Here is a 12,500-nt window from a genome sequence, read left to right as displayed (position 1 = left end):
ATCCTGGAAACACCACAGATTAACAAATCAAATACCTTTTCATTTTTAACTGTTGAATATCCTGTTTAACTATATGCCACATTACAAAAGTAAACAAGGATTGTGAACTCCGCTTCATGATGACTGAGAAACCTTCTCTGGCGAGTTCTAGTTTATCGCGTGCGTGGACTCGAGCAGAACTGGTTTTTAACCGGGCTGGTTCTAGATTCGGCCGGTTCTAGATCAGTGTGTGTCTGGACGAGCAGATGGCCGTGTGTGTGTTGAACACCGATCTACTGACACGTCCCTCAAAACATTTCCACGCAGCATTCCTGGCAACATCCAGAGCCCAAGCCATCTGTCTCCAGCACTGAATAAATGTTATTGAGGGACGCATGAATCATAGAGCCATGAATAACATATTATCAGATGACATCATCATCATCACAGCATGATATTCAAAACAGCTCTTTCTGCTCGCTCTCGAATGTTTCTCCTCAACAGTAACAAGACTTCTTCTTACAGACTTCTACTTCTCCGTTCTCAAACGTGCGTTTCCTCTGGAGTTTCAGACGAGATCTCAACAATGTCTCAAACTGAGCTCAGATTTACTGAGATCTAAAGTCTGCATTATGATCAATATGAACTATATACACTCACCTAAAGGATTATTAGCAACACCTGTTCAATTTCTCATTAATGCAATTATCTAATCAACCAATCACATGGCAGTTGCTTCAATGCATTTAGGGGTGTGGTCCTGGTCAAGACAATCTCCTGAACTCCAAACTGAATGTCAGAATGGGAAAGAAAGGTGATTTAAGCAATTTTGAGGGTGGCATGGTTGTTGGTGCCAGACGGGCCGGTCTGAGTATTTCACAATCTGCTCAGTTACTGGGATTTTCACGCACAACCATTTCTAGGGTTTACAAAGAATGGTGTGAAAAGAGAAAAACATCCAGTATGCGGCAGTCCTGTGGGCGAAAATGCCTTGTTGATGCTAGAGGTCAGAGGAGAATGGGCCGACTGATTCAAGCTGATAGAAGAGCAACTTTGACTGAAATAACCACTCGTTACAACCGAGGTATGCAGCAAAGCATTTGTGAAGCCACAACACGCACAACCTTGAGGCGGATGGGCTACAACAGCAGAAGACCCCACCGGGTACCACTCATCTCCACTACAAATAGGAAAAAGAGGCTACAATTTGCACGAGCTCACCAAAATTGGACAGTTGAAGACTGGAAAAATGTTGCCTGGTCTGATGAGTCTCGATTTCTGTTGAGACATTCAGATGGTAGAGTCAGAATTTGGCGTATACAGAATGAGAACATGGATCCATCATGCCTTGTTACCACTGTGCAGGCTGGTGGTGGTGGTGTAATGGTGTGGGGGATATTTTCTTGGCACACTTTAGGCCCCTTAGTGCCAATTGGGCATCGTTTAAATGCCACGGCCTACCTGAGCATTGTTTCTGACCATGTCCATCCCTTTATGACCACCATGTACCCATCCTCTGATGGCTACTTCCAGCAGGATAATGTCATGTTTCTTGAACATGACAATGAGTTCACTGTACTAAAATGGCCCCCACAGTCACCAGATCTCAACCCAATAGAGCATCTTTGGGATGTGGTGGAACGGGAGCTTCGTGCCCTGGATGTGCATCCCACAAATCTCCATCAACTGCAAGATGCTATCCTATCAATATGGGCCAACATTTCTAAAGAATGCTTTCAGCACCTTGTTGAATCAATGCCACGTAGAATTAAGGCAGTTCTGAAGGCGAAAGGGGGTCAAACACAGTATTAGTATGGAGTTCCTAATAATCCTTTAGGTGAGTGTATATATATATATATACAGCATTTGGTAAGCATTTCTCTGTGAATTACACATGAAGAGAGAGGTTTAGATGTGGAAGAGCCAAAACCACAACACACAAACATATTAAATACTAAATAAACTAATTAGCAAAATTAAAAATACAAGCTTCAGGCACACATGTGTCTTTGTCTCCCTTAACAAAATATTAAACCGGATAAATAAGAACTTGAAGAGATCTCCTCCTGGGACAGTCACAGCTCTCTTCCTCTCTCATGATGATATGCCTTTATTAAATATTATATCTCTGAAAACTGTCTGATGTAGTACAGATGTTCAAATCTGCGTCTAAGTTATAATACGTTTATTTTTTGGATAAAGAGGACAATAAATGATGGGCCAAAGAAACCGTTTCAAATGTGCACCATATGCTGGAAAATAAAATGCTGAACTAACATTTTCTGGCCCAGTTATGAATATGGTGCACAAAATACACGTGCATTTACAACAATAACATGCATGTTAAATTGTATTGTAATGTCTATTTATATACTGTACTGAGGGGTACTGTACTTTGGAAAGCAAATCTTATTTTTTTTAAATTCAGCTTTAAATAAATGGATGGAGACCCTGAGAGAGCCCTGTCCTGTAGCATCATGTTCCCTCTCAGGGTCACACACACACACACACACACACTGGGTTCAGGTGTATTCACACTTCTGCCATGTTCCCTTCACTAACATGACTTCTTCATTCACACTTTGTCACCATGGCGACACTAGAACACATCCATATGTCAAGCTCTCAGCCATATGACATCATCTTTAATTTGCACATGGGTTCTTGTGTCGCCATGGTGACAGAGTCAGAATCAGAATCCGGAATCAAAATTCTGACCATGGCGACTCTGGAACTCACCCGTTTAAGTTGTAATTAAGTTACAGCTATGTAATAAACAAGTATGCACATTATTATTGATTATTTTAATTCGCTTTGCATATAAATGCATTAATATACAATATGCGACCATGCTCCATCTTTCAATGCACCAATCAAAGTGGTCCAGGTCCTTGGTCTGGAAGATGTATAGGTGACCCCTGCTTTAGCCTGTATATATAATGCATTATGAAAGTATTTTCCATGCATTATTAAAACTTTTAGGTGCAGGTGTTATCTGACCGGACTTTGCAGATGAACTGAATTATGCAGAACAAAAGAGTGACAGAACAAGTGTCTCATCGATACTGATGCTCATTTGAATTCCACAGCGGTTCTGCTGAGGATAAAAGACTGAATATTTTTGTACTTCATGACAAACCTTTAACAAAGCGCTAAACAGAGAGAACGCCAGATCCAGGACCCAAGAGACTCAAGAGAAGTGTTTTGTGTGTGTGTGTGGAGGGTGTTTGGGGTTGGCGGGGGTGTTCGATTAAAATCTGTTGAAAAGATGAGAGAGAAAGGAGTGAAACAATGACAGAGAGAGAGGAGGTGTTCGTGCGTTGATATTAAACCTCAGCGGGCGTCACTTCATAATGCCAATGCATAAATACTCTTGTTTGATCATTTATATCATACTTCATTAACTGAACGAACACAATACCAGCATATCCTTCCTTCTGAACTTCCATGCAATGTTGTCTTCTGTGAATATATGAATGTATGTTTATGTAAATACAGTAGATATAGCGAGGTCTCTTGTGAGTTCCTATGAATGACCGACAAAGATGTGTGTGTGTGTAGCTATAATTAGGGAACAAAATTAACTAAATCTGACAAAACTTTCCTTTTGGGACATGCAAGGACGTCTCTAGTTGGAAAAAACAGTTGATAAAAAAAGCAAATCATTTTAAAACATAAAGAGGATTTATGTTGGCATTCAAGACATTTCTATGCATTTGGCTCAAAGTGAAAATACACACATTCTGTTTGTCAGTATGATAAGAATCTCAAACTATATTATATGATTTTATATAGAATTTTTTTATAGAGCTATGATTCTAGATTAAAAAGTTTGTCGAGACAAACTTTAAGTTGGCTTGAGAAAGCCGGACCAGAAAGTTTGAAGAAGTTAAAAGTAGTTTGGAGTTTAAAGTAGTTTAAAGTTATAGTTTAAAGTTTAAATTAGTTTAAAGTTTAAATTAGTTTGAAGTTTAAAGTAGTTTAAAGTTAAAAAGTTGCTGGGGTGTTTCTAGTGGGTTGCTAAGGTGTTCTGGGTGGTTTCTAGGTGGTTTTTAGGTGGTTGCTAGGGTATTCTGGGTGGTTGCTAGGCGGTTACTAGGGTGTTCTGGGTGGTTGCTAGGGTGTTGCTAGGTGGTTGATATGGTATTCTGGATGGTTGCTATGGTGTTACTAGGCGGTTGATATGGTGTTTTGGGCGGTTGTTAAGGTATCTATCATAGATCATCTAGATAATTTTTTAAAAGAAATTAACAATTTTATTTAACAAGGATGCATTAAATTGATCAAAAGTAACAGTACAGATATTTATAATGTTACAATAGATTTCTATTTCCAATAAATGCAAAAAAAAAAAAAATCACGAAAATATTCCGCAGCACAACTGTTCTCAACATTGATAATAATCAGAAATGTTTCTTGAGCAGCAAATCATCATATTAGAAGGATTTCTGAAGGAAATAAATCATATAAAAAAAACAATATTGCTGTTTTTACTGTATTTGTGATCAAAAACATAAAAAAATATTAATAAAATAATAAGCAAATATAAAATTAAACTGATGTGCAGTGTTCATTAAATTCTAATGCGACCCTTAGAGCTGTAACTGTCTTTTTTTATAAAGTTATGTGCTCTATTATGTTTACAAATACTCAACATTGACTTTTTTATGAATTTCCAACACATCTTCCCTGTATCCGCGCCTCTGCTGAAGCGCATAGGTTTGTTTCAAAGGTAGTCGCATCTCAACACACACATAAACAAGACATGTTTCGACAAACACACACACTAAGAGTCGCAGACACACAACCCACTCTCTCGGTTTCTCTTTAATTTTGCATGGCTCTCTCACTCTTAACTGGCATTCACAGTGCGGCGCTTTGAACTAGTGCAGTGCAGGATGGCAGATTACCCATGAGACCCTGATCAGCTTTGAAGCCCTGCTTTGATTCCCCTCCACACACTGACACACACCCACTCCTTTCTCTCTCACACACACACATTCAGCCCGTGCGACCTCCGTCGTTTGACTTCAGCTATTCAGTTCCTGCCACAAACCCTAAAGACTCTCATAGAACAACAACTGCTCACAATGCAATTATAGTCCAGAACACTGCACACACACAACACTCGGGATAAGGTGTGAAATTAATACTTTTATTCAGCAAGGATGCATTAAATTGATCAAAAGTGACAGTAAAGACATTAACAATGTTACAAAAGATTTCTATTTCAAATAAATGCTGGTCTTTTGAACTTTCTATTCATCAAAGAATCCTGAAAAAAAGGTTTCCATAGAAATATGAAGCAGCACAACATCCATAATAATGAGAAATATTTATTGAGCAGCAATTAATCACATTAGAATGATGTGATTGAAATGATGTGATTGTGATTGAAGTAATTATGCTGAAAATACAGCTTTGATCACAGGAATAAATTACAATTTAAAACATTTTCAAATAGAAAACAGTTCTCTTAAATTGTAATAATATTTCACAATATTATTGTTTTTTCCTGTATTTTTGATCAAATTAATTCAGCCTTGGTGAGCAGAAGAGACTTCTTTCAAAAACATAAATACATATTACCAACCCCAAACTTTTGAATGGAAGTGTATTAGGAAGTATTTAATATAATCATGTCATTATCATGTTTGATTTGTCAGATTTTACATCTCTGAAAAGTTACATATGGCCACACACACACACACACACACACACACACACACACACACACACACACACACACACACACACACACACACACGCACGCGCACACATCCTTGAAAGAAACTGGTCAAAATTAGTTATTTATTCTTCCTTGCGTTTCTGTGTATTCAAATTCAGTTCCTTAGTTACTTTTTATGGAAAGTAATGCGTTATGTTACTTTGGCGTTACTTTTTCTAACCTGGGCTGGGTTTGCTTGTTTGTTTTTCAAATGAAGGTCAGCAGCAAAGACATCGTGATATTACAAAGATTAAACACATAAAGTAGGCTACATGCAATATTTAACATAATATGTTTGCTAAATATTCTGAGTTTGCATTTTACTGTTTTTATTTATTTTGAGGAATACTGAATCTGTGCAAGTGAGACTAGTAAATGCACGCTCAAATTTAGTCTAGAACTGCATTCAATAACCATGTTTACACTAACTCCTGATTTCTCTCAACATGTGGACAGGAGAAATGTCAGTCAAAAAATGGGAAAACAATGTAACTTGTGTTACTTATTTGAAAAAGTAACTCAGAGATATTTTGTAGTAAATTTAAAAGAAATGCATTACTTTACTAGTTACTTGGAAAAAGTAATCTGATTACGTTACTCGCGATACTTGTAAATGCGTTACCCCCAACTCTGGATACTTTGAAAAAGGGGTTTTCACAGCGATGTCACACTCATTTTTGGTTCCCCAGAGAACAGTTAAAGAACTTTTTTCCACTATAAAGAACCTTGTGTTCAATAGAAATGTTTCATGGATGTTAAAGGTTCTTAAGGGAACCATCAAGGCCAATAAAGAACCTTTATTTGTAAGAGTGTTGTCTTCATGTATGGAAATGTGAACAACCACCTGATAAACGTCTCATTTTGAGGAAAGCACAGCATGAGAGTAAGTAAATTATGACAAAATAAAAGTAAATCTTTGGATGAATTATTACTTTAAACTGCGCAAATGTGATTCTGAAATCTCGACTATAACACAGACAGTAACCTCAGAGAGACTGGTAACCTGGGACACCTTAAACAATGACTTCTGATCAATACTACGTGAAATGGATTTATGATTTCATAAAGAATAATTCATTTAGACTGAGTACACACACAGAGAGCAGAAAGGACAGCTAAAGATGAGTCCTCAGGGTCAGAAAAAAGCCTCTGACCTTAAAGCAACTTTCTCAAAGAGAAACCTCTGTCGGTCTCACAGATAACACTCATGCATGCGTCTCTATTTCAGCTGCAGTTCTGCGCTGAATAGTGTGTGTGTGTGTGTGTGTGTGTGTGTGAGGTGGTAATACTGATCAAAGCTGCTGCTGAAACGTCTTGTCAATAGCAGATCGACGATTAGCGCTCGATAAAATCTGTCAGATAATTAGAATGGCACGTGTTTAACATGGACTAATCAATCACTTTTAACCCCTCCAGACACACACACACACACACACACACACACACACACACACACACACACACACACACACACACACACACACACACACACACACACACACACACACACACACACACACACTTACCAATATGACATTGTGATGTTAAACATTTAGAATAGGTGATCTAGGATCACATGTACACTAGCATCAATAGTTTTGTTCACCAAGGCTGTATTTATTTGATAAAAAATACAGTAAAAATAGTATAATTTTGAAATATTATTACAATTTAAAATAGCTGTTTTCGATTTGAATATATTCAAAAATGTATTTTCTAACTTGTCCTGCTTAATGATATTACCATGATTTAAGAATTTTACTGTTAGGCCCTGTTTACACAAGATGCGTTTTGGTCGATCGGATCACAGGTAGACGAGAGAGACACATTCCCGTGTTTTAATCCGTCTCTTTTGTCCACTTTCAACCACTTCTGTCCTGATTTCTTCGAGGGGAGGGTCTATGGGAGGGTGTTTTTTCAGATCTTTCGATTTAATGTGCAAAGTAAGCTCGCACAATTTACAAATGAACGCTTTCTGCTCTGAGCCGCACGTGTTAGAAATCAGGAATGCTGAGAGAACATTGTGCTTGGTACGTTTTTCATCTTCAAACCAAACTTGGGTCTCCAGCCGACAAAGTTTAAATCCCGTCTGGCTCGTGCGCTTCCCATAATGTTACTCATTAGGTCTTTTGTGGCTGTTTGAACGCATTCGACCACATAAGCGTTTACACAACGAAAGCAATCCAGTCGAATGTCTCTAGAAGTGGTTGAAAGTGGGCAAGCTCAAACGTTTTAGACCCCGTGTACACCAGTATTGCTGTCTGCCTGTGATCTGATGGACCAAAACGCATCTTAATACCAGATGTAAACAGGACCTTTGTCACATAAACATGAAAACAGCAGCAGTTTTTGATCAACCAATAGCGTGTCTTTGGGGCGGGACTATTTGACTGTCTGACCAATGGCAGAGGGGGAAGTGTTCTATGTTGGGAAATCTGTGTGAAACAGACTGAGTCGGTCATGAATGTTTCAAATCACATTGTCTGTGTTCACTTAAAGGCACAATATGGGATTTTTTCTCCACTAGGGGTCGCTAACCTATTTACAATAACAAAGGCGTAGATTGATGACGCAACATTTGCTATGAATTATGGATTTTGTCGTCAACGTCAAGCCGACCGATCTAATAATGTATAATGGATTACTGAATACATCGATGCTTTTATCATGACTGTGATATGAAGCAGTTCGGGATTGCTAAGAGACAGCTATCAGCTCCAAACGCGACGCGAGTCCCACGGATATAAAAGGAATATGGACATTCCATTCTACCGAACTACACGCAGAATTACTACTCACAGGTCAGTTTATTAGACAAATTAAACTTGTGAGGTAACGCAGCGCTGTTTCACTTGGTCTAACATTACACTATCACTCTAAACTGCATTTGAATGTGTTGAAATGTATGTGTTAACGTTAGTTTGTCTGTATGAGACTAGCAGTAAGCTAGCTAGATCAACATTAGAATAACATACAGATCATATTCTAACATTTTATCATTGTTGAACTATATAACCTTGATTAGTTTTATGTAAATGTGCTCACCTGTTTAATAAAGTACATGTAGGAGTTGTCGAAGTCTCGGACGTGGAGCTCTCGTTTATATAGTGTCCATGGGAGCTCTCGACATCTCGAAAACACCGCGCTGATATTGATTCTCGGTTTAGTTCTCCTTTTTTATCCAAAGTCTGCTTGCCATGGTCCATAATGTTTGAACGAAACAACAACAGCGTGCAAATAGACATTGCGAACTACACAGTTGTCCGCGTCAGTTTGGTTACTATCAGAGGGCTCTGGTTCATAGCTCTGGTTGCCATGGCAGCACGAGCGGAAACCAGAGACAACACGGATATGACGGCATTGACGGCGACAAAACGGAAATAAAGACACGGTCCGTGTCTTCGAATTAAAATATTAATTTCTCTGGATTTAGAAGTTAATTGGAACTGTCGGGATAATGTAAATACACAACTTTAAAAAATATATAACATGGATATAGTGATTTTTTATATTTTTAATAAAAAAAAATACATATTGTGCCTTTAAAGGTTTGTTTTTAAATAAAGCCCCAGCAGTGATTAGAATAGTTGCTACACATTTGAAACACGTTTTGGAAGAAGGATTGATGATGTATTGACTCATTGCTTAAATTTTGTTATTTTATATTTTTAACTAAAAACGTAGTGTAGGCCTATACCTTTAAAGAAAAAAAGAGGAAACACTTCACAGAATAAAGTGTAATAGCACACCATCCAGGTAACCTTAAACTATGATTTGGAATGAATTTTGCACACTAATTACTATGGATGTCAGGAGAGAAAGACAAAAAGACAGAGAATGAGAGTGAATCTGTGAAAAGAGTTAATTAACGATGGGTCATTAAGATGGTGATGCCTTGACCTTGACAAACACACGCCATCTGAGGGCCTGCGGGCTCATTTATACTGAATATCCCAGTTACGCACACACACACACACACACACACACACGCACGCACGCACGCACGCACCACGCACACACACACACGCACGCACGCACACACGCACGCGTGCACACACACACACACACACACACGCACACGCACATTCACGCGTGCACACACACACGCACATTCACGCGTGCACACACACGCACACACACACACACACACACACACACACACACACACGCATACACACACGCAAACGCACGCACACACACACACACACACACACACACACACACACACACACACACACATCACACATCACACACACACACACACACACACACACACACACACACAATACAACTTAAATATAAAATCATATTAGATGAACTGATCAAAAGAAAATTTTGAAATATTGCTTGTGAGTTTATTACTCAGGAGAAACATCTGAGAAGCAGGAGACTTCAGCATTTTACACCTCAAACAAACCCTGTGTGTGTGTGTGTGTGTGTGTGTGTGTGTGTGTGTGTGTGTGTGTGTGTGTGATGTTTTCATTTGCCCGTGTGTGGCATCTGTCAATGTGTCTGACCAGATGAGACTGTTACCGTGGAAACAAATCTGTCTTTGATTTATCAATGCTATCAATGACAGGGGTGAGTTTACTGCTGATCAAACACACACACACACACACACACACACACACACACACACACACACACACACACACACACACACACACACACACACACACACACACAGATGTGGTGTTTGGCACGTATGGATCTGTGTCAGCAGAAACACAAGACAGAGTGTCAGAGACACACAGTTTCCAGGAGGTCAGTTCTTACTGTACGATATGTGTGTGATACACTAATGCCAAAGAGAGAGAGAGAAGATTCTGGATGTAAAAGGCTTTATCTTGACAGCATACAGGAACTTTTCTGCATCTTTTAATTTTAAATCCACTAGAATCCACAAGAGGGCGCCACACCGGGTCTCTCATGTCTATGATCTAACTAACATTATCATTTTTACATTTGATCAAACTTTCTCAGCGCAGAAATTCCGGAGAGTTTCCAATACAATGAACAGATTTGTACATTTTATTTAAATATTAAAACCTTACAGGTCATGAATTCACACATTTTAATATACAGTATAAGAGGCTACAAAAACATACTGTATTTTTATTAAAACCAAGATGCCAAAACAACAAATTCGATAATTGTTAATATTATTTATAAATTATTTTAGTATTATAGTATTTATTAATATTTAGAAATGAGCTTTTATTTTGTTTTTAATACATCAAAAAAAAGGCAACACTTTATTTTACAGTTTCCTTGTTACACGTTACATGTAGTTACTATAGTAATAACAGTATATAATGCATAATTACATGCAACTAACCCTAAACCAACCCCTAACCCTATAGTAAGTACATGTTGTTAATTAATATTACCCAGTACGTAAATGTATAATTACACTGTAACACAGACACCTTAAAATAAAGTGTAACTGAAAAAAATCAAACACATCATGATATAATATATAAATAATATGGTTTTTGTGTATAAAAAAAGTTGTTGGCCATAAACAATTGTTGGCCATTCAAATCAGAGTCAGGGAAAATTTTGTAGTTTGCCATGTATTAAAGGGTTAGTTCACCCAAAAATGAAAATTCTGTCAGTAATCACTCACCCTCATGTTGTTCCAAACCCGTAAGACTTTCGTTCATCTTCAGAACACAAATTAAGATATTTTTGATGAAATCTGAGAGCTGGATCACCTCTCCATAGGCTACTATGGGATCGAAACAAAAGATCCCACTTTTGCGCACAAAAAGTATTCTCGTCGCTTGATAAACTTAAGGTTGAGCCACTGTAGTCACTTGGACTATTTTAACAATGTCTTTACTAACTTTTCTGGGCCGGCAGATATCGATTACATAGAAGCCTATGGAGGAGTGAGACAGCTCTCAGATTTCATCAAAAATATCTTAATTTGTGTTCCGAAGAAACACGCCTGTTCTGATTACTAAAAATTGATTTGATCTGATTACTTAAAGATGATTACTGACAGAATTTTCATTTTTGGGTGAACTATCCCTTTGAGTATTAATATGTTGGTACATCATTCACTCTCTCATGATCACATGGTCACCGCTGCATCGGGGTCAGATTAATCCAGCGGTGCATAATCTCAATCCTAATCTTCAGCCTCTCACAGATCACACACACACACACACACACACACACACACACACACACACACACACACACACACACACACACTTATATAAGAGAATTAAAGAATGAATAGTGAATATAGACAAATAAGAGACAAATAAAAACCCAGCAGGCCGGTTCAGAAATCTGTCCTGAGCTGGTCACGGAGCTTTCAAGCAGGGGCATTTAACAGGGGTGACAGATGTGATGCGAGCGGGACGCGTGTCATCATGTCGCTGACGTCTCTGCCTGTAACGCTTCAAGTCACTGAAAAACAGAAGCTCAGACCTCAAAACACATCCAGGTTGTTTAAGTTCAGGTGTATCAGGCAGAATGAAACACAACTGATTCAGTCACAACCTCAAAAAGAATATTTCAGAGTTTCCAAGAAATGTTTCACCTCAAAAATCAAAACGAAAAAACTAAGAAATGATATTTTGCACATATTGTGACATTTTTTTGTATGTAATCCTCATTATTCTTAATAGTGATTATCATTAGAGGCTCATAACTATAACATAATTGATTCTATTTTTAATACAATAGTCAAATATTTATATTATAATAATATTCAACATATTTTTACAGTTTAAACCATAAAAATCTGTTTTTTTTATTTAAATTTATTATTTTAACA

At 37.9% G+C, this 12,500-nt stretch overlaps 1 protein-coding gene across 2 annotated transcripts in view; it reads right to left on the bottom strand.

The window, feature by feature from the left end:
- Positions 1-12,500, bottom strand: part of LOC309478206 (uncharacterized protein) — a gene marked incomplete at its 5' end in the record, with an annotated part of 40,696 nt that overhangs the window by 2,110 nt on the left and 26,086 nt on the right. The window contains one exon of one of the 2 annotated variants that reach the window (XM_082141823.1): positions 11,717-12,130. The exons of the other annotated variant lie outside the window; for it this stretch is intronic. Coding sequence (XP_081997949.1) covers positions 12,128-12,130 — 3 coding nt within the window. The 3' untranslated portion in view covers positions 11,717-12,127. Of the gene's footprint in view, positions 1-11,716; positions 12,131-12,500 lie in introns of those variants that run through there. 2 annotated transcript variants of the gene reach the window in all.

Source organism: Leuciscus leuciscus, assembly GCF_965113295.1.
Source record: "Leuciscus leuciscus genome assembly, chromosome: 16".
In the NCBI taxonomy this organism is placed as follows: domain Eukaryota; kingdom Metazoa; phylum Chordata; class Actinopteri; order Cypriniformes; family Leuciscidae; genus Leuciscus; species Leuciscus leuciscus.
The sequence above is the reverse complement of the archived record's forward strand: the minus strand, read 5'-3'. Positions and strand labels throughout refer to the sequence as shown.